The sequence below is a fragment of the Anguilla anguilla genome, chromosome 1 (genome assembly GCF_013347855.1).
Source record: "Anguilla anguilla isolate fAngAng1 chromosome 1, fAngAng1.pri, whole genome shotgun sequence".
Classification (NCBI taxonomy): Eukaryota; Metazoa; Chordata; class Actinopteri; order Anguilliformes; family Anguillidae; genus Anguilla; species Anguilla anguilla.
In genome coordinates this window covers 71,034,926-71,058,558 of record NC_049201.1, presented here as the reverse complement: position 1 = coordinate 71,058,558, position 23,633 = coordinate 71,034,926, and the positions used below count along the sequence as shown (strand labels likewise).

At 41.1% G+C, this 23,633-nt stretch overlaps 2 protein-coding genes across 6 annotated transcripts; one reads left to right on the top strand and one right to left on the bottom strand.

Moving 5' to 3' along the window:
- Positions 1–5,213: 5,213 nt before the first annotated feature.
- josd2 (Josephin domain containing 2) lies at positions 5,214–8,824 on the top strand. The gene is made up of 5 exons (XM_035384893.1): positions 5,214–5,495; positions 5,886–6,015; positions 6,225–6,350; positions 7,739–7,933; positions 8,202–8,824. Exons 2-5 carry the CDS (start codon positions 5,894–5,896, stop codon positions 8,311–8,313), a joined length of 555 nt encoding a protein of 184 aa, XP_035240784.1. The 5' UTR covers positions 5,214–5,495; positions 5,886–5,893; the 3' UTR covers positions 8,314–8,824.
- A 119-nt stretch (positions 8,825–8,943) lies between these two features.
- ttyh1 (tweety family member 1) lies at positions 8,944–23,354 on the bottom strand. 5 transcript variants are annotated; one of them, XM_035384853.1, is made up of 15 exons: positions 22,288–23,354; positions 20,525–20,674; positions 18,586–18,815; positions 16,672–16,783; positions 15,621–15,964; positions 15,091–15,186; positions 14,756–14,828; positions 13,559–13,634; positions 13,395–13,450; positions 13,016–13,108; positions 12,614–12,706; positions 12,150–12,289; positions 11,411–11,578; positions 10,326–10,407; positions 8,944–9,962 (listed from the first exon to the last, which is right to left on the bottom strand). In XM_035384853.1, exons 2-15 carry the CDS (start codon positions 20,648–20,650, stop codon positions 9,879–9,881), a joined length of 1,773 nt encoding a protein of 590 aa, XP_035240744.1. In that variant the 5' UTR covers positions 20,651–20,674; positions 22,288–23,354; the 3' UTR covers positions 8,944–9,878. The 5 variants fall into 5 exon arrangements, with proteins under 5 accessions (XP_035240744.1, XP_035240733.1, XP_035240753.1 ...); XM_035384842.1 differs by having other exon boundaries at positions 20,525–20,677; positions 22,288–23,351; XM_035384862.1 differs by having other exon boundaries at positions 10,326–10,404; positions 20,525–20,677; positions 22,288–23,349.
- Positions 23,355–23,633: the final 279 nt, after the last annotated feature.

The following is a 23,633-nucleotide window of genomic DNA, read 5'->3' as shown; positions in this document are numbered from 1 at the left end:
ATTTGGTTTGTCTGTTTGATGGAAAAACTGTGTCATTGGGTTGGTATTCGTTTAAATATTAGTTTAGACAATATTGGTTGAGTTTAAATTTCTTGCCAGTGGTCTCAATAAATATAACTTTGTCTTTGAGTGATTTTTTTTAGCTTCAGGTATGGCATTTGTATGGCTCTGTCAATCATTATGCGCTAACACACAAGTACAGCGCCTCAATTCATCTGAAAGTGCATCGTTATGGGTTCTCAGAAACTTTACCCACAGCTAGTCAGTGCATTTTCTGCACCCAAAATTCTGCACTCTGAATTCTTGGTTCAAATGTGTATCAAGCCTCGGCACACAGTATCAAGGATTAGACTTTGATTGTAAGCTCAACACCCATAGGTGCAACTTTGCCTACTCTACACCTCATCATATAGTCTAATTGAAATTGAATGTTTAAAAAAACCAGCAGGGACTGCAGCCCTCCAGGACTGGAGTTTGGGGCCGATATTTTACAACACACAGTATTGTAAATCACAAGGAGGTACTCAATCATAACCATAACCATAATCGTGTCTGTACTTCCCGCTCGTGTCTGCTGTCTGTCCTGGCTCCTCGCTGGTGGAATGACCTTCCCGTGGCGGTTAGAACAGCAGAGAATCTGACTACCTTCAAGCGCAGACTAAAGACTCATCTCTTAAGGCTGCACCTCTCCCCACCCCTCCCTAGCCCATAGTTTAGCTCAATGTATCTAGTTAGGCTAATACGATCACGTTAGTCTTTATTTGGCAGGATTGTTTTTGTCTGATTCTGATTAGGCAAATGTGATTTCAGTGCTAGTTTGTACTTGGCAGGATTGTTTGCTGAACAGGTTACCCTACAGGGTTGGAGTCTTGATCTATGTGGTCACTTCTGGCACTACGATCTTTACTTCACTCTAGTGTGTTTCTTTTGCACCTCTGCTCCTTGAACTAATGCACTTGTTGTACGTCGCTCTGGATAAGAGCGTCTGCTAAATGCCTGTAATGTAATGTAATGTAATAACCTGTTTCATTGTATCATGCAGTCCTATCATAATCAACTATCAAAAGGTTTTCCTTTTCTATATGCGATGACCACACCTACTGTTGGCATTCTCTTGAGCTCAGGTAGTGTATGATTTGGTCTACACAGGCCATCCAGTCAAAGCAACAGTATTTGCCTGCCGGATAAAAAAAATCAAGCAAAAGCCACAGGCAGAAAATGCATATCTTGGGGCTGTTGCGTAGTTCATTCTGCTTAAAGATTAGTTCTCAGTGTAGTTATATGTGCCCTGGGCTCATATTGAATCTTGACTGTTGCATTGTTAATGCGACCAACAGGGCAGCACCTGATTTGGTCACAGTGTTATCCTGGAAGGAAAGGTTGGAGGCATCAGGGCTATCCTCATCTCATCAGTGAAGAGTGACTCATCTGATCAGTCCAGTGCCTGAATTTGCCTGCAGCAGATTGTCTCTGTCACAGTGAGTACATGGCTCAGCCGGTGGACTGTACAGTGACAAGAAGTACAAGGCACCATGCGATTCAGAGATGTCTCTCATATTGACAGTGGATATTGTAGAGATGGGACAGACTTCGAAATTATGATTGCATCAAAAGTTGCAAACTAGGAGAAAAGAAAAATAGGGCTTAACAAAGGTATAGCTTTTAGGATGTTCATCTTTTTGTTTTATTTTAATTTGATAGATAGCAGAGATAGATAGATCTCTGTTGTGCATTGTAAACAGAAATTTGCTGTGCAGTACAGCTGGCACCTCCATAAAGTCACCATAATAGAAAAACAAGAACACATTTTACAGCAGGGATCTCAAACAAAAAATCCAGGAAGGCTACTGTGCATGGATTTTTGATGTGTTTCTGCACTTAAGTGTTCATTTTAAGTTATTGGTTGGTTGAAGAGTCTGCACAACTTGTTTCCAAGGCTTGCATTGGCTGCTGATTGTAAAGAGATCTCATAAACCAGCCGCAACTGTGGCCTGCCAGGACTGGAGTTTGAGACTCCTGTTTTACACCAAAAAAGAAATTAGAAAAGATTATTAGACAATATTATTAGAGTTAAAATAAAATTTTGAGTCCCACGTGGCTTCTCAGTGTAAATGTGGTGGATCAGACTGTCAGAATAGGGTAAGAAATTAAATGTTTGATGTCCTCAATGGAAGCTAACAGGAATCACCACTAGAGGACAATGAAGTACACAAGTCTGCTGTGGTGCTTAATGCCACATTAGATCAGATTCGATAAGAGAATCTCCACACATGCAGAGAGTTGTCTTTGGGTACACGTGGCATATAAAACACATTAAAACACATTACAAACATAAAACACATTGGCCATTTACTCATTGGTACTCATAAAAGACTGTCTAACAAGATTTGCAAATATGCAACCATACAGTTATTCCAATGTATATGGGTGAAAGTATTAAATTACACTAATATGGCCTATGAAATCCAAGTCCATTTTTACATGTCCTTGACAAGTATATTACTCATGTAAACCTGAGCACTATAAGTAATTATGACATAAGTATTTATAATAGTACAAAGGCAACTCTCAACAAACATTAAGTTATTCTAAGTTCTTACAGTAATGGTGTCAAGGTGCGTGGGGGGTTAGGACCCAAACGCAGAGTGAGGGGAAAAAAACTCAAAACTCCAAATGCTATGAACAAAGACTTTACTTAAATCCAGAACAAAAGGGAACAAAAGGCCTCGCAGGGCAACTCTTCAAAAAAAAAAAACACAAAGTAGATCTACAAAACTCAGGAAACTAAGAAAATCCAAGAATGCGTGGAAAAACAGAAACACACAGGGCAGAAACATGACCAGAAGCACACACAAAAACAAACAAGGATCCAGCACCTGAGTCAAGGAGAAGGGAACTTAAATAGATACGACACTGACGAGACATAGGAGGGCACAATGAACAATCAGGCCACAGAGAGGGAAGGGAAAACGAGACAACCCAAAAACAATAATAGAATAATTGAAAACAATAATACAATTAGACGGGGTAAAAGGACAGAACTAAAAACTGAAGTGCCGCCATCTGGCGGCCCAAAAAGGGAAAAGGAAACAGACCACAGAACCATGACAAATGGCCTGTAATGAAACTTACCTTCACCCCCTCTTTTTACATTTGAATCTTGAATACTGCGAAATTTAGTAAAATACAAATAACATTTTTGATTTTTGTGAAAGTTTTTCGAAGGTTCTGACAACCGTGCCAGCCATCAATAGTAGATCCTTGAACTGAAATGAGTAACTTGTTGTCAACCTTGTGTGTGTGCTTCACATTGGGATGTACATATTGTTTGAATGACCAGTTTATTATCAAAAAATGGTTTTCCTTTTTTCTCAAACGTTTAGTATCAGAAATCCGGTCCCCACTTTGCCACCCACACACATGAAATGAGCAGTGCTGCTTAGCTACGCATGTGCACTCCACAAAACCTTTGCTGCACTTTCCTATGAGCAGATGACTGTTTTCCACTCTGCAAAGCAGACAGTGCTACATGGTAAGTCTTGCTGATGGAAGGAGAGGCATGTATCTCACTGATGACACTGAGCACCTGGCTCATCACTGGGAGGAGCTAATACAGCAGCAACCAAAGGAACCTTGGCAGGATTCAGTCAATTGTGTCTTGTCAGTGTTGCCACTCCATACTGCTGCCCCAGGTGATGTCATTAGAGAATACGACTCAATGCATTTTCTTATGCAACCAATGCACTCTAAAAATGCTTCTTAATTATAAATAGAAGGAAATTTGGAAATAAATGGTCAGTGTTCAAGTTGTGAATTTAATGGGTATTTATTAAATGCAGTTACGAGTCATTCCCTGCCAGTTCAATGGGGGCTTTTGCCTGCCTATCAAGTTTTGCTAAAAGGAACAAATGAAGTCATCTGAGTTTATAAAGTATGAGTTCAAACATGATTTTTATTTTCTCTTTTTTGTTGCTACTGTAAATGTCTCCTTAGCCTCGGGACTCAAAAAATGTCTGCCTAAAATAAAATAAAAATAACCCTGAGTTTTTGTTACAAGTTACAATCATGTTTGCCGACTTGTTTTATTTGTGACGAACAGGACTTTCAATAGAAGAATGTACCAGGAATTATGTGAGGGTTTCCAGACAAGGGTGAAATTATGAAAATATATATATTCCTTTAAACATTCAACCCGTCTAAATTTGGCTAACGAGTCGTTGTCAGTGAGGCAGGCAGTAAAGCGAGCGATTATTGCTACTGGTCTGGTGCTTATTGTTAGTTCAGGCATATACGTAATTAACTGCCCCAGACATAGAGAAATTGTACCACAAGGTGGTGCTATTAACGCTCCCAATCTTCAACATTCTGCAGTCCACGGGCAGTAAAATCAGTTTTGTACCTGAACAAGTTGTTCAGCTCTGGTGATTTAAATATTTAAAAAATAAAACCTAGGATCATGATATGCCTCCTATTGTGACACCTTCAGAAATATTTCCCTTCGAATAACTGTAAGAGAACATTTTGAATCTCACTATGAAAATCTATACTTCAATACCTGAAGTAGAATGTAAAATGCCCAATATAACATAGATTTAACCATGGAATATATGACTTATAGGTAAAGATGTGAAATACAAATTCAAATCATAAAATAAAGAATTGCGTGAATTCAATAAGTTAAAAAAAGCTGTAATGCTGCATTTTAAATGTATTATTATTATTATTATTATTATCATTATTATGTGTCGGTCATGGTCTTGGCCTGTAGCGTGCTCAAGTCCCGTGCGTGATAATCATGGGTAAAAGGTTGCGTTGAATTGAGGCTAGGCCGTAACTACAAAGCCCGACATGCAATATTCTGGACGGGTTTGTGACATCACTAGTCCAGCCTACAGTGCAAAATACAGCCTGTGCCTACATGCAAATTGAAAGATGGGTCTTTTTAGTGTTATATGTTATACTCGCACTTGTAGTGTTTGGCAGTGTTCTTTAATTAAATATAATTTTGATACGTAGTTGTTCACGATGCTATCCGCCATGGTGGAGACAAGTAGGTTCACTTTCCATTCACCACTAACTCGTCTCTAATTGGCTACTACGTTTAACATTCGCGTTTGAAGCAATCAGCGAAGATTATGGCTTGTACGAAGAGAAAAACAACACGCTCACGTTTCGCTTGCTTGCAACGGGGCGTCACCACTCGCTACTGTACAATAACAACAGGGCAATTTCCGGTTTTCTATAGTCTTTCAAAGGGGTACATCTAGCGGCTGAAATCTTTTATGTGAACCACCAGAACAGTTTCATATAAATGTGACTCCTTTATACAGGCAGAAATATTAGCATAAAGGCTACGATAATGTTTTTTATGTGTCCGCGTAGTGTGTCGTGACAACTCCCAGTTTCATTTGAAAGAACCGCGTTCTAATATTTGCTAGCCAGCGAGCTAAGTTAGCTACCCCATACACCAGCTGTTTGCTGCGGCTACTAAAACGGTATTTACATTTAGGAGATTTGTTGTTGCTCTTGAGATAGATATATCGTTCAATAATTAACTGAAATAGTACAGTTGTGTTTTTGCTATTATTGCCCGTGTGATGAGGTGATGTTGATGATGCTCATGTGCATTTTGCAATGTATAGTTAACTAGCAATGAAATGTGTGAGGTTTAAATTAATTTAATGTATGTTCAACATTTTCTATTGTGGAATCAGGCAAACGGATTTGCTCATAATCATATCCAGTTCTAGAATGTCATTTGCTGTTTATTTTATGTCGACTGAGTTTTAATAATTTCCCCACGTTTGGCACTGTTGAGTAGGCTATCTGAGAATTGTAGCGCTAATAGTTTTTTGTCCCCGCCCCCACCCAAATCTCTTTTATAGGGTTAAGCATGAGTGAGGGAGAGGTTTTCCATGAGAAGCAGAGGCTAGAGTTGTGTGCCATCCATGCTCTTAACAATGTGCTCCAGGAGAGAGTCTTCACCAAGGATACAGCGGATGACATCTGCAAGCGGTGAGGTCCTCTAGGTCTCATGCCAGCTTTGGCCTTGAACGTGAAATTGCTTGCTATGTCCTTACAGTGTCTTACAGTGCCACACCCATGGCCACAGGTGTCAGTCCGTGTGTCAGTACAGTATAAGCGTTGTCTCGTGCAATTTCTTTCACAGTATCAGCGCGTTGCAATGTTGCCTTCTCAACGACGCCTCTTTCCCTCTTTCCTAGCCTTGCTCCACAGTGCGTAGTGAACCCTCACCGCTCAATGCTGGGCACGGGGAACTATGATGTCAATGTTATCATGGCTGCGCTACAGAGCCGTGGGCTGGCTGCTGTGTGGTGGGACAAGCGCAGGTCGGACCCCTAGCTCCTTACCCTCACTTACACAGTCCAACAACTTCTTAGCATTCTGAAGTGTTGGGAACTAACTGATATCACCCTGACTGATGAACTTAAGACATGTAGTTTTCCAGCCCCATTCCTTAAGCCAATGACATGCATTGTTACTTGTGAATAATTTACGAATGCTTACTCAACAACAGTCAATGCTAAAGAAGTGTTTATCTTTTACGTGGCAATCCTGTTTTGTTACAATTACGACTTTCTCCACAATGAATGTTATAATATTAAGTGTTTCGATAAAGGATAATGTATAATGGTTTACTAATGGGTGTTTCCAAAGAACACCTCTATGGGCATGCATAGTAGCTGTAGGGTAGAAGTGCATTTCTGTTTTCAGCAAATTCTTTGATGTTATGTAGAGCATACCTCAAATTTAAAAAATAGATATTCTGTTTGTGTTTCATAGCAAGCTGCAGTCACATTCAGTTCAGTGCACCATTACAAAACCATTTGTCATGTACTGAGATCAGCAATATATACATGTCACCATAGTAAAGCACATGAGTTGCACTATATGCTTTAAGTTTTGTGGTATATTTTGAATTTTATACCCCAGCTGTTAACATGTGTCATTTAAAGTGGAAAATGTATAAATACTCGCTGAATTTATAAATTCATGACAAGACACACTAGCAGTTCCAGAACATATTTGCTCTTTGATAGCAATCAATACTGCATTACAAAATATTTTAGATCACAACGCAGTTTCTACTGAACATGTTCTGAACCTAACCTCAGAAATGGAAGCCAAACATGAATTAGACTGTTCCCAAATGTGGACATCTACAATCTGTAAAATAAACTAGCAGAGGGTCATATGATTACTAACAGTACTGTTCACTGGCCTGTCTACCAGCACACTGTTAACAGCAGTGTTGGCACTTGCATCCAACTTTTCCAAAAAACAATTCTTTTTTTATATAGTTTCTATTTTTGCAGCTGCTCTAAAGAAACCAGAATAGTTTATGCAGCACTTTTTTTGTATCTTACATCTTAAGACACCCATATTAGATACAGAGACATGCCATTTCACTGAAAGTAGTTTACAGAAGCAATATTTTGTTATTAGATCCCAACCATATAATTGGGGACATTTTTACGTGGAGTCTTAAAGCCTATGTGCATACCATACAGCAGAACAAGAAATGAGATTATCAATTGAAATGTGTATGTGTGCTTTTACTATGTTTTCCTGTGAATCACTTGCATGCATGTTTGGTATAATTTTAGTAAATGCAGAAATTAACTGGAACTTAGGAATTTGGTAATGCTGTATTGCTAATGGGAAGCCAGGATCCAGTGACCCAGTGATCCAGTGTTTCTCTGTCTCTCACTATCAGGTCAGTGCAGTGTCTGTGCGTGGAGAAAGTCCAGGGTTTCATCCTGAATGTTCCCTCTCGGGTGTCGCTGGGAATTGTGTACCTCCCCCTCCGAAGGAGACACTGGCTTGCAGTGCGACAGGTCAATGGACCGTTCTACAACCTTGACTCTAAACTTAAGAATCCTGTCTGCATCGGAGGTGAAGCAGAACTCCGGTGAGAGAAAGAGGGTGGGATAGACAGGGTAGGGAGAGGGGAAGGAATCAGAGATGTTGTTAACTAGCAAAAGAGAGTAAGAATGGGATTGAACACACACAGTCTGTATGTTGATGGTTGTATGTTCCAAAATGCAACATGGTCTAACAGATTTAAATGGTCTATGAGTGTATTTAAAGGGAGTTTATATTGTGCAGTTATCAAGAAAGGTCAACCGCAATCTGTTTGTTCAGTTGCAACAATGTCTCTTTGTTCCTGTGTTATTCAGTACCTTCCTCAGTGAGCAACTCTCTCAGGATGTATCAGAAATGCTCCTTGTCGTCCAAAGGGAAGTAGAAGAGGATGGGACTTGGCTGAACTCTGATGATCCAAGGAAGTGATTCCAGGAGGACAGGAAGCTCCTTGATTCAGGATAGAACTGTTGTGCAAAATAGTGTTTCAAAATCCAAAAGCTTTACAAAGGAACTCTTCCTGAGGGACTACAGAAGTGGAAAAGGACACATAATTACACAGGAAACCCCAGAGAATATTGGGGGGGGGGGGCAATTTAAAGAACTGGCTCGATCCAAGTATGGTGGATTGGGCTGTGGTGTTTGTATATTCACTGCAGTTGCATTAGTCTCTCTTTCACTTTCTGTCTTTCCTTGTATGCATCTATGCAGTGCACTGATACAGTATACGTGACAGAACCGTAAACTTCCTTACGTCTATGCACAAAAGAGGTACAAAACAGGCATCTGGTGCAGCCTAAGTATATAAAAATGTCTGTTATCTTTCTGTCTGTCCTGTCTTTTCATCCAACTATGCATATTGCAACCAACGAGAGTTCTGCCTCTTTCAAACACTTACCGTTACTCAGAGGAAAAAATAAATTAACTGTTATTTATATGATCTGTTGTCTGTGAGTCATTAACTGTGCATGTGCTCATTGGGCATCCTGTTTATTATGTTAGACATCAAAGGCAGTCGGTCAAAATATGGACAAGAAAATCCAGTACACATACAAGAAATTAGCTTTAGTAATCTTTATTTGCATTAGACTTTGGAGTGAAAAAGGATGCCAGTCAAAAGGAGCATTAATACCATATAAACTCAGTTCCAGGATTAACAAGGTCTGTAGGCAAATAGGGTCAATACAACCTCCAACATACAATATATACAGAACATCCTTTAGAGACTTCTCACAAACACAGACACACTACACAGCTCTGTTTTCTATTGTTACTGCTAGCATTGTGGCTATCTCTATATGCAGTAATCACATTGTTCTTGCTGTTGTTATTGCATGGAGTTGTACTTCCCCTTTCTTGCCTGCTGAGAGAGAGTAGGCTGTCTCCTGCACTTGAATGCTATTAGTGGGAGCAGCAGTTTTTTTTAATCATCACCATTGGTATTAAAAACAGTGAAATGCTCAGGTATCAGAAGTTGTACATTAATGCTGTATTGCCATCTACAAAAAGATTGAAAATGTAGGTTATCAAGTGAGGAGATTGCATATTCATAACACTTAAAATGTGTCATTGCTGCTATGTGTCTGTGTTCATCCACTACATATAAAAACATGAAAATAATCTTGTGATACATTAACAAATATAGAACTACAGTAATGCCAGTACCATTCCACCTCACAATGCTCACACTGACAGAGGACAGGGGGGTGGACTCAAAAAGTACACTTCAGCAGTGTGGCTGGGTAATTGGCCCATAATCATCTGCCACACTGCCTGTCTGATAATAATATGACTTTTCTTCAATTAATCAAGCTACCCGTTTAATTCAGTCTGTCGTGACCTTGCTCTGAGTGACCAATGGTAATGACATTACTCACTTTCTTTAATCTTTAGTAATCCATCTCTTTAAATTAGTCCTCCATCTCTGTAAAGTGTCCATTTCTATGAAAACTAAACATCTGCTATATTTTTATTTTCTATACATAAAAAAAGAATTAGTGCGAATACAGGTTCCTGGGGTGGCCTGGGTTTTGGTTTGATTGACTGACCCCGTAGCCAGTCAGCATGCTGGGAGAATACTGGGCATGAGGCAGCCACCAGTGAGAGATCCGTCCAAGAGGGGATTTGGTATAGAAGGAGAAAATCGAAAAGAGAGAAAAAAAGCCATCATTTACTGAACAACATCTTTTTGAACAAGTTTAACCGCATCGTGCCACACCAACCAGTTAGCGTATTAGTGAACCAGTCTGTCTAACCATAAAAACTGGGTCAGTCACGTGGTCAATCCGCACACTAGTTAAACTAGGCAGCATGTCATCTGGTGCTTCCGTCCGTCAAATGTGCGTAAGTCAGTAAGCCGGTCGAAGGGCTAAATGTGCTTGCATTAAAAGTGGTGATGATATCAGAGATCATGAGGATGTCACAAGAACAGAGGAACTCACAGAGGGGGGTGGGGACTGCCTGTCAATCAAGGGCAGGCTCTCATAACCAGGGTTGCCATTGGAGGAAGCGTTTGGAGTCCTGCTGAGAGACACAGAAGAAAGAGGAAGGGAAAGTACAGGGACATTAGTGGGAAATCAGGTGGTGCAGGGTGAGGAGAAGAGGATACACCAAATATTGGAAGGAGTAAGGAACAACAAAGGAAAGAACAGATTAGAGTCGGATTAGGAGAATCCGGGAGAGAGAGACAGAGGGAGGGTGAGATTAACACTGACCCTATTGTTATCTAAAGAGAATAATGGGGGTATAGAGTGTGTGTGCACACAGATTGGACACTGCAGTAAATGTACACTCACATTAAAAGAGAGAGTTGATTTTGCGAGTACACGCAGACACACATTTGCTGTGCTTGCAAGTTGAGAAGGATTGAAACTCATTAGATTTGACTTGGACTCCACTGCCAATTGATGCTCAAAATGAGATGGACCGAAGGGGGTTTGTCTATATAACCGTGTATTCAGAATATTTGTATTTAGGTTCTGAGTGACCAGCCTATGCCTGTCTCAAAATGATTGACAGACAAATAGACAGTCACACAGGCAGACAGACCTTTTGAGCTGTGTCTGTTTTTCTACCTAGACCTGTAGACATACTCCTGTCTGTGTGTCTGTCTGTGTGTGGCTTTACATGGCTTTAGAATATAGATTCAGGTTATGTACATTATTAGAGCTTGTAGTGTAGTGCATGAGTATAGTCACTACCTGTGAGTAGGCATGTAAAATGTTTAACTGGCTGTTTGTCAGGATTAGGGTAGAAGTAGCATTAGCCTGTCCACACACGCAAGCACAGCAATATTACCGCAATCTCTGCAGGGTGGAATGCATTAGCTTATGAGCTGTCTGCATCAACGTGTGCAAGCTTCACTCACTCTATCACCTGCAGCTTATAATTGCTGATATATACTGTCATTCTGTCAGTGTAGAATCACGCTCATTTCTTTGCGTTAGTCTGTGGGCCTGCTAGATGGTGTTACTTTGTCTGTCTGTCTGTCTGTCTGTCTGTCTGTATATCTGTGTGTGTTACTCACGGGAGGGGTGGTGCGCTAGAAAAGGGGGGATTCCAGCTGGCCCCCTGGTAACTATAGAAGGCGGGCAGAGCCCCGCGCTGGGAGCCCATGGCCGTCTGTCTACGTGCCTGATGGGAAGTGAAGGGGTCCTCGCTCTCGCTGTCTGAGTCTTCATATTCTTCAGAATCACTACTCCATCAGAGACAAGTATATGGACAAAGAGCGTCATGTTAGCAGGACTCAAAAGAGTTAAAATTTATGTGGAGCAGAAGATATCAGACTATATTTTTCCACACCATGTATGGTTAGGATCTATTTAACTCTAACAACTAGAGGTGTGAAAGTTGCCACCAAAGAAACACAACACCTCCGCAAAGTTGAGGATACCCTTTTTTAGCTTTCCTATTATGAATTGATTAGCATAAGATTTGTTGGAGTTCACACTGCAATATTTGATGTTAAAAAAACTCACCTCACGTGTATACCACCTTCATTTATGTATTTATGATAATGATCAGAAAAAGTGCTGCAGGTTATGATACGCTTCCTCCATGATAATTTACCCCTAGTTATAATGCTTTGCAATGTCAACTAGCTCTTATGTTATATCCCAAATAACAACTGAAGGTTCACACCATTCAGACCTATCTGAGCCAGTTTTAACAGGCACAGATAAAAAAAGGAAATGCAATTTGCTGTTGAAGTGCATTTGAAGCCGAGAAGCATATTTTAAGGAAACGAAAATGCCAGTGACACTTACCCGGGGAAACTTCTCCAGGCCCCAGGCAATGAACAGAGGATGGCTGTGAACGCCAGAGCAGAGAGGAAAGAGTAGAGGGAGAGATAGAGCAATCCCTCCATCCCATCATAGCATAAGCCTTTCAGAGAGTCTATATAGTCCTGAGAGGGAGAGAAGAGAAGAGGCAGGGGTGGTCCGTTATGGTGAATCCCTTCCAACCTATTTCCCAGGCATGATCCCATTCATCTTCGTAATCATTGTCACTCTAAAACAGCAAGATTATGTAAATAGAGAATTAGGTGTACAAATCAATTTAAAGTGTTTCCTACATTTCCAACAGCAGGAAATGCAAATGAGACCCCGGATCCAGGGCTGGGAATGGCTGGTGATGGCATAATACACATGATATCACTGAGCATTATGTTTCCGTGTACTGTTATTACGCAGTTATATGCGCTACACGCACTCAAACGCTTGCTGGGTACCTTATTGAGCCCTCGACAGTTAAGTAACGCCACCAGCTGGTGGAAGTTTCCCTCTGTCGCGTTGAGAATTTGCTGAACCTCCCTGAGAGACTTCTGCACAGTGAAAGGGGGAAAACATTAACATTAATATTGATCAGTTTAGCTTACACAGATGACCTTCTCCCCCCCACAAGCTACCTGTTGAATGAACAGATATTTCACTGATGGGATTTAGGCTAAGATTCTTAGTCAAGGATAAAATTACAACAGCCCACATTTAAACCCAAGAATGACGGCCAGTTCCTTAACTGCTATACTACACTGCCAATCAATGCGTTCAACAGATCTATGGCTAAGCAATTGAAATGGGAAGCTGCTGCCAATGGCATTCTTATCTCTTCAAAGGCAGTACTTGTGACATACCTCTGCCTTAGGGAACTGCGGGAGTGCTTCTCTCTCAAGGCTGGAGAGATGTGTGTGTATACTGGAAAGAGCCCTTTGTGACTGGGTCAGCAGCTGAAACCAATTAAGGAAAAATAGTGCGTATGTCAGCATGTATACATATAAGACCTGGGTCAAATAAATAATTTGTTGTAGGTTCAAATACTTTTCTGTGCTCTATTTATCTTGCCTGGTGTAATTGAGCCTGTCAATATGACCAGCAGGCAGGGTTCCAATACACCAGACAAGATGAGTAAAATTTAAAAGTATTTGAATCCACAACAAATATGTATTTGACCCACGTCTGGTACATATTATGATATTTAGAACAAAAAAGCTACACTCCAACTACTTGTGATACCTGCTGGAAAGGGCTGGTCTTTCTTCGGCTGCAGGTCAGGTAATAATCCAGTATGTCTGATTTTGAAAAGACCAAACAATGAATGATGGCCGCCATCACAGTCAAGTGGTGTGTACATTTGCAGTCCAACACAGTTCAAAGACGGCAGTGCAAAGAAAGATTACCTGTGCTTGTTCCAGTGGTAAAATGAGTAGAGTTGAGAATAAATGTGTTGGGATCAAAACAGAAATCACTGAGGGCCTATGAGAGAGAGAGGGGGGGGGGGCAAGGATAGGTGGTGTCAATTATAGCTTATTCCAATTTTTTCCATGACCCTACATGACCAAAATCTCCAAAAATTAAAATACTGCATATGACTCTTAAACAGTACAGACAATACAATATAGAATCCTTTTTCAGCCAACCTAAAAATAACTTTAGTTATATAATTGAGAGACAGGCAAGAAACCAAGTTTTAATATAGTCACAGTGACCGACTGACACACTTACTGACTGACTGTAATTGATTTACTGAATGACATACATAGATCCTCTCTCAGCTTTAACATGTGCTGTATTGGAAAGCATTACACTTCAGAAAGGGGGGGGGGGGGGTTCGCTAATGTTGTTCAGAGAAGAGACAGACCGGGAGGGAGCTGACAGCTGTGTAATTGTTCCTCATCAGTAGATTAGGACAGTGGCACACTGTGTGCAGACTGCCTCTGACATCTCCCCCTAGCTCCCATTAACACAGGCACTCCTTCATGTTCATCCTTCCTTTCTCTACATTTATTGGAGTCAAAGTGCGTTCTATCATTATCACAGAGAGGGCCAACCCTTGCCCTGTGTCGAGTAATTTTTCACCAAGCCCTTTCTTTACTTCGTACTGTAAGCCCCTCTTTCTCGCACACTCTTTTGGTCATTACCCCCCTACCCATTTTTTTTTTTTGGTTAGGCTGTTTCTCTCTCGCAAATTCAAACAAAAGTAAGGCCTTCCATGGTGACAACAGGGCTGCAGAGAGGCCAATGCACAATATAGAACTCTGTTCTGCTTAATGTCATACGGCATTCCATGTATTCTCTGTCCAGCCATCAAGCTGAAAAGTCCCTGATCTGGTCTGTGTGTGTGTGTGTGTGTGTGTGTGTGTGCCTGTATGTGTTTGTTCCTGTGTGCATGTGTGTGCACGCACTTATGTGTGTGCATGCCTGTATTTGTGTGTTTGTGTGTGCGTGTGTGTGCGCGTGCATGTGTGTGTGTGTGTGTGTGTGTGCACATGCGTATGTGTATGTGCATGTGTGCACAGGCATATGTGTGTGTGAGTGTGTGCATGTGCGGTTAAGTGGGTGAGGGGGCGGGGTGTTGGGCGTGGGGTTGTACTCACCACCACAGTGGCTGTTTCCAAACCCAAGGAGCCCCAGCTCAGGAACAAAGCAAGCCAGGCCAGCACCGTCATCCTGAAACCACACCACAAGAGCCAGTACAACCACCATCCTTCCCCTGTCATTGGTCACCATTACAGAAATGTCTAGCAGTAGCAGTTACATTTTCTGACAGACGTAAAAACATATTTAGCATGCATAATAATTGTTAAAGTAATCAGTCAAGTCTTTGAACACATTTTTGCAATCATTTGTAAGAGACAGATCTACAGGTATACACTGTATAGCCATTACTGGTGCAACCTATTGAAGTGAAGAGGAACCTTGTGTTACTCACAGAATAAGGAGCCATCGTGCCTGCTTGGCTAGTCCCAGCAGGATAAACAGGCACACAACAAGGTCCAATAGCAATAGGAGCACATAGGACAGCCACCTGCAGCAGAAAGGCACGTTTATAGAGATTTACTGTAGATATAGATAGGGGGGACAATGTATAAAAGGGGCTGTAATTCCTACACGGATCACCCAATATGGATGTAATTATCCTCAAATTAAAGCTGACAGTCTGGACTTTAACACCATATTCAGTGTTTTATTTCAAATCCAATGTGCTGGAGTACAGATCCAAAACAACAAAAATTATGACACTGTCTCAATACTTTTGCATACAACTGTAGGTCCCTGAAAACAAAAACCCGAGAAAGAATGGTCTAGGATATCACATTAAATCAATAATCTAATCAATGAGACACTAAAAAAAAATCATCGCATTGAACATTGATCAGTATGACGAGGGCAGAAGATCTATGAGTAATGGAAACATTGCATGACTCAAGGACAAACGCCTCGCCCTCTCTGCCCCCTCACCTGTAGTCTTCGTTGACCATCAGCGTGTTGGCGGCCCAGCCAGGAGAGAAAGGGCTGGGCAGGGGAGAGGAGGGAGGGACGAGGGAAGGAGCGATGGGGGGAGGAGCAGCAGTGAGGATGGAGGAGGCGCTGCTGCTGCTGCCGTTGCTCCCTCCGCTGCTGCTGGGCAGGGGCTCCGTGGGCCTCCCCACAGTCAGGGAGGACAGGAGCGCCACCACCGCCTCCGAGAGGCGTCTGCAGGTGCGGGCGGACACCACGAAGGGCATGTTGCTCCCGAAAAGCTCCTCCAGTGAGGTCAGCGGCCCGGAGACGGAGAGCTGCAGCCCAGTGAGGGTGTCAGAGACCTGCAGGGGGCCGAGGGAGACAGGCGGGAGAACAGGAGAGGAGGACTGGCTCAGAAAACCCTGATTCACTAACGACATTACGTTACATTACAGGCATTTAGCAGTGCTCTAATCCAGAGCGACTTACACAACGTTTTACACAGCATTTACATTGCATCCATTTATGCAGCTGGACATGTACTGAAGCAGTGCAGGTAAAGTACCTTGCTCAAGGGTGCAATGGCAGTGTCCCACCTGGGAATTGATGCTGTGACCATTAGGTTAGAAGACCAGCTCTTTACCCATTACGCTACACTGCCGCCCGCACATAATGACATATAAGACACACACCCCCCAGATACTCAGCTCCGTGTTCTTGACACCACAAAATTTCAGAATGATGCATCCTTTGAGAATTCATTGAGGGGCATGACTTCGTACAGTGCTGCAGCAGTGGATGCTCAGTAGCACCAGAAACACGTGTTAGTAGTTAGGAGGGCAGAAGTTACGTAAGAGCTGACAACCCAGTTAGTATATAAACCCTTCTAGAGACTGGATTCCGCGTTGGCCAAGAGACATGGTGCGCGATGTGTTTTGTTTTGCACCTTGTTCTCAGTATTGATGTATAAATGCTGTTGGAGGAAAATTCAGTATGAGGATCTTGAATTCTTAGAGGGTTGGGAAACGGGGGGGGGGGGGGGGGGGGGTTGGGGGGCCTGGGCGCTCACCAGCAAATCGATAGAAGTCAGCGTGTAATTGGCTGTGAGAAGCGAAGAGGTCAGCTGATACATCCCATCGTTGGCCTCGCTGTTTCCATAGAAACCAATGCCAATGGCAACACTGCAAAGAAAGGAAACAGAAAAGGAGTAATGTTTAATTCAGGTCCCATGCACATATTAAATGGATTTGACTAAACGGGATAGAATGAGAAACGGCTGAGTACGGACGCAAATGGTTGCAGAGAATGAAAAGGATACAGAAAATAATTATTTACAGTTTAACCCCTGTCACATAGGTAAAAATAATAGTATATGCCTGCCCAAATATGTGGAATATTTACATATTCAGACAAAGGTTTATCCCAGAGATTTGCATATATACCCCTACTCCCCAAGAGAAATGGTTTAGTCCAATCTCTTACAAAGTGTGTGACCCAGATTAGAGAAGAACGCAGAGAGAGAATGCCACAGAGATGGCAAGACTGTGAAGGAGGAGCAGTAAAATGATATTTATCTGAATTCTGTATTCTGTCTGTACTATACAGTAGCCAGTAATGGGAGATTATGCATTTTTTGATGCTTGATCAAAGTATATGTTCATTAAACATATGTCAGCAAAAAACCATGATTCAAACTGCTCTTTCAAATGCAAAGAAGAGAAAGGTCATCCATCGAAAACAGGATTGTGGGATGACATCATCTTTGTCAGTGGGAGGAAAAGACATGAGCTGCCTGGATATGATTTGATGACATGCCTTTAGAAGAAGAATCTCCCACACATTGTGGTACTGCTAAATAATGCAATAAACGAATCCTGGACATTAAATATGTAATGCATGCACTTGGAAATGGTCTTGAAGAAATGCATCAAGCATTCAATTCAAATATTTGGTGGTTAAAAGCTCAGTGTGTGGTGAACACTGTAATGCAGTGGTAACCAACCCTGTTCCTGGAGATCTACCATCCTGTTGGTTTTCATTTCAACCTTAATGTGGCACATCTGACTCTGCTAATTAACAACTCCACTACATCTCTAGTGTTGAATGAGAGTGTTTTGTCAGGGTTGGAGTGAAAATCTCCAGGAACAGCGTTGGTTACCACTACTGTAATAGCACAACCGTTCCCAGGTGACTTCAAATGTGACAAGCTCGAAAAAAAAAAGTAAGGAGAGAGTATAGAGAGCTCTATGCTACACCTTTCACAAACAAGAAGATGGCTGACATTTCAGTGCCTGTGACTCCTTCCAGAGTTAAAAGAAAACTTTTTTATGTTAACATATGTTTGTCCTGGCTGTTGAGCATCAGATTACTCCTCTTTACAATAACTGGGCTAAAGCATATCAGGCCCTTTCTGTTACAGTTAAGCTGGGTCTGCAGAAGGGGCATTGACAAAGACACCCAAGATAGACCTAACCCAAAGGACCAAAATAATGACATCAAGAGTAACAGCAATGCATTGACTAAATTAGATAATTTCAATGTGTATCTCCAGGCAAATATGAACAGACACTGTCAGGTTTTCATGAGTGCACAGTACCATCACTGTGATATCCTCTCTATTCGCTAAAAATGACATCACGCAAATAAACCTCACTACTTCATCATTAGCATTTCAGAAGTGTCTAAATCTTAACTATTCACCTGTGAATAATCATCTGACAGGAATTCAAACAAAACGTCTTTCCTCAATGCTTTGCATTGCAGCGTAGCTATATATTAACAAATAAATATCTTTTATCCCCAGAAAGAAAATAATTATTTGGAGCCACAGCAACATGTAGCACCAACAAATAGTATTTCACTCTCACATCAGACAGAGAAAAATGGAGGCTGTATTGTTCTACCCTAAACTGACGAACAACTACACCACAGAAGCCGGGAGGTAAACAAGACAGCCCATGGCATCATAGGGTGGTGACCTCACCAGCAGAGCGTGACTGCCGCCACAGAGACCCAGGTGACACAGCAGATGCCCCGCCCCTTTCGACCGCCATATCCGTGCCCACCGCTGGCATCGTCGTCCTCCTCCTCGTCCTCTGACCCCGAGCTTCCATCACCACGGCGACAGCAGCAGTAGTGAATCAGGAAGGAGAGAACGACAAGGAGAGAGAGAACAAGAGCAATAGCCGACAGGCTTGAGAGAACCAGTAGGGTCTAAACAAGAGAGACAGGGAAGACAGAACCAAAGAAAGAAAGGTTAGCACGCAGATCTCCCAGCTGATACATCCACTGGTTTTTAAGAGAGAAATGGGGTGAGTTATGGTGGCATTGCAAAGGTATACAAATGTGTATGTGAGCAACTGAAAAATTATTTTTGAAACTATTTTATCACTTTGGCCAGGAGCCTCTTTCACCCACGCCTTACCTGTACACCAACTGTCAGACTGCGTTTCTCCGGTACATTATCTCCTCTCATCTGCCCATCTCTCATTTGCTCTCTTTTGCTCCTGCTTTATGCCCTGTTGGCTGTAGATTCCTACACCCCAACTCCCCGCCCCCCCATACCCAGGCCTTTCCCCACATTTTCCCTCTCCCATTTCCTCTTCCCAACACTTTCCCTCCCCCTCTCAGCCTTTCTATCCATGCCACTGAATCTCTATTAATAATCTGTGACCTACTTAAATACATTCACTGCCGCTTTCTCTTTCCCTCTCTCACTCTCACTTTCTCACTACCTTCTACTGTTCCACTGTCCTCTCCCTGTCACTCGACCACTATAGTTCACCCCTACTGTACTCTCTCAAATCCTCCATTTCTTCCAGAACCCTGAATCCCTCTATCCATAACACAAAAACGTCCTGCATTTACAAAAAGCACAGAGTGTGCAGCTGAGTACAAAATGTACAATATTCAGTTCTGTGCTGGGATGGACAGATATAGCAGTTTACTTGAACAGAGTGTATATACAAGTATAAATACGCACACAGAATCTGTAGAATAATTCCTGCAAGACCAGTTCAGTATAGCAGAGATATGACAGCTGGCATCCATAAATCAATTGAATATCCTGGCAGCAGATCAAAGATGATATACAGTAAAACAAAACATTGTAAATAATACTACTGAGTCTCACTACAAGATAGTACAAAATTCAGTTGCTATTTTCAGCAGAAAAATCCAAGCCATTTTATTCAATTTCGAAAATCAATTTCTAAGTGTTTTCTTTTCAATTATTGCCATGATAACTTAAAGTGCTTGAAGTGCTTAAATACTGTAGGGCAGGTTCCTTCAGATGAATAATTTAGTCTGATGAATGTATGACCAAAAAGGTCAGAAAATTATGAGATGATCCACAACGGTCCCATAAACAAGCAAAGAGCACATTTACATTAAACAAGCTACAGAGAACATTGAGATAATGCCCTACAACAACACTGGGGAACAAAAAGCGCATTTACTTTTAACAACTTTAATAAAGCATTCTAAATGTAATATACAACAACAGCACCAATGAGAGCAAATTGTACATTTACTTAGAACAGTGTGAATAAAACATGAGATAATGCATCACAACAACCCCAATGACAGCAAAAAGCAAATTTACTTTGAGAGTTTTGACTTTTGTGAGATTTGCGAAATTATGTTTCAGTGTATTAACTTTTTCCCGTTGTCTCATTTTATCTTCACTTTTCAATGACATTGTGGTAGCAGTGTGTCATAGCCTTCTGAACCTCCCAGTAGGATCAAATTAAGATCTGATCAAGATTAACAGCTGCAGGCTTACGCCAAAGGAATGGGAGGAGCTTCCTCGAACGTGCGACAGAAAATCCCTTTTTCACTTTTTAAATTTTTTATCAAACGTATAAAAATATACATTTAACTTAAGTTGAAAAGCAAGCTTTGGTAAAAAGCCATTCATTTACCTGCTGATATTCCCAGCTGTCTGGAGTGAAGACATTGTCTCTGGTCTGCAGGGTGAGGTCCAATCGAGGGAGGGCGTGGCACACCCTTACCCACAGTGATGGGGAATAACCAGGAACTGTTGCCATGGTAACCACTCCAGAAACACCCCACTGCTTAAAAAATAGGAAATATAGTGATTAAGGTGAGGATTAGCTAGAGGTGAATAATAAGACAATTCAACTAAAATAGGTAACAAAGGGGTCATACTATATTTAGACAATACAATATCATTTCACAATTCAAATCAGTGTCTGTTTTGCCTGTTCATTTCATCCTGCATACAATGGCTTTTATTTATTTATTTCATAAGGAACAGATTCTTGTCATTTTCGTAGCTGTGCTGGAGTTAAAGCCAGTTGCTGCTGTCGGGTTGTCAAATGACTGGATTATACTGTGAAATATACTACATGTATTGCTTTGATTTAGCTTGTATCATGTAGCAATAAAGAATGAGTAGCAAAGTGACTATATTGCCATAAGGAAGCACCTTGAACCAGCAGTTACTGAACAGCTGTCTTGAACCACAAACTCAATTTGACGTGATGCCTCCTGTCAGCTAGTTATCATGGGGCTTGTTATTGCATAACTCAAGGCAAATAAACATGAGTTTAGTTTATATGACAGCAGGAGGAAGCTACGAAGCCAGGGAGAACGGCTCCAGAGAACGGCTTCGCAAACAAGTAAAATGCGGATGAAAAAAAATAACCTGTGAATTTCCAATTACATCTGACACAGTATGAAACATTACAAAAATATTTACAATGGATTAATGAATTAATGAGTATTCCTGGTATAGATCAAGAAGAAAACATGTTATACAGTTCATTCTTCAGCACAGTCTGCTCAATAACCATTTGCATTAACTGCAATCCATTATTAAATAACATTATTAATTCAAGAAGTTTTTATTGCACCATATAGATTGCCTTATTATGCTGTATTCTGCTTGATGCTTCACTCACAGTCCCAGATGTTAAGCCTGTCAAAATACATAATGTGCTGTACAATAGCCAATAAAACATGACAGCCAATATAGAATATAGGCAATAGCTGAATATGCCCTCTTTGAACAATTTGAGTTAATTTCCATTCTGACAACCCTATCACAAAGCAATTTGGCAGTGACATGATTCTTAATAAAGATGAACACATTTCAGACTTGTCCTCGGTGCACCCTAATCGGTGTCCATTTCTTAAACTTCCCTTTTGCTTGACAATTGAAGTCTCATCAGCATTCTCATCATTTCTGACTTCCTTCTATGTTCAGAAGCCATTAAACAGCCTGAGTACACCCAAAACAATTATATATTTACATTGCAACGTTCACATGAAAAATAATGAAGTGGTGTAGTTTCTTGCCATGGAAATTAAATTTTGACACTAATATGAACATTACGAGGTTCTTGTACAACATGGTTTAATTTTATATTATGATGAGCTGATCATTATAAACTTAAGACTGAATTTGTAATCATAAAAACAAAAATGTGTCCATGGTGGAATGCCATTAAATATATATGGTTAAATGGTCATCTGTCATGAGACTGAGTTGCCGTGCGTTAACAGTAATATTCACTATTATTCATTATAAACATGAATCTACCATAAATACAGCAGCTTCATAACTAGGTCATTAAAAACATGCTAATTGTTTCTAGACAAAATAATAAAAATGACAAATGAGTCACTGAATCAGAATCATGAAATGTTCCTAGTGACTTACCTTTAACTGTAGTTTTAGGAGGTATTGGAGTTCCTGGTCCTGTTTGGTTTGTAGGAAGTATTTGCCAGTCACTGTAATTTAAGTATCAGTGCATATTGCTTTTTTAGGAGTTTTCATCTTAAGAATAAAAATGAAACCTGAGATAAGTATAATTTTATTTTAGTTGTGCTTATATTGCTTAATATTAAGTCTAGTGACCCCAGGGATATGAGAGGTAGTGTCCCAGCAGTCAGTTTCTTAATGCGATTGAGCGTTCAAATAATTAATACACCATAGAAGTTAATTGCCACCCATCCTTCCACAGGAGCTGTGGTAAATGTGACTAAACACGGTTCCCATGTTTGGGTACTCCACAAAAAAAAGCTCAACTGAGAAAAATGGGATGTATTGGGGGCAATTCCTTTACACCCAATATTTTTTTTTAATCCGAAAAAAAAAGAAAATAATGAAAGGCAAAAGTGGAAAAACAATGAAAGATCCAAAGTGAATTCAAATTCCGTTCAGGACTACAGGAAAAAAACATCAAAATCAATCAAACCTTAGAGCAATTTCAAAATCCATATGGTCAAAAAATGTTTTGTTTTTTTTTTAGCACTGAAGGGAAAAAATCCAGTTGGTCAAATTCCTGAGTAACTTGTTAGATAGGAATGTATTGCTGTTGTTACCGTTTCAGCAAGGATGCTGAGAGAACGCGATGCACATATATATTTAGACACACTCAGAGAGCAGAATAAGTACACTTGGATGAATACTGAAAGGGTGGGGGGGTGGGGGGAGGGAGAGAGAGAGCAAAATAGATATTGTTGGGAAAAAAGGGATTTTCACACAAACTAAACAGAGGAAGGGAGAGATAAGCATGCATGGATCTGTAGATAAAACAAATTTCCAAAGGGACCTGGAAAGCAATGTCAACAACTATGGCTTTAGAATGAATAATACAAATTCTGAGATGGAAGCAGATGGAATGGGAGAGAAAGACAGAAAGAGAGAAATGGAGAGTTGCTCTCTCTTCCACGGTCTGGATGGTCTGACCGAAAGAAAAGGGGGGATTAAAAAAAAACAATAAACACAAACAGTGGAGGGAGACAGCGAGAGAGAGGGGTGTTTGTGTGCGATTGGAGGATGGAGGGGCAAGCGCAGGAGTGGGAGAGGGAGGGGGTGGCGTTCGTTTTTCTGTGTCACTGAGAGAGCAAGAGTGGGGGAGGGGAAGCTGAAAGATAACGAGACCCAAAGCGGGAGTGCGAACACAGTGACTCAGTGTGTGTGTGCACGTGTGTGTGTGTGTGTGCGCACGCGTGCGTGCGTGTGTACGGATGTATGCGTGAGTCTAGAGACAGCCAGAAAAA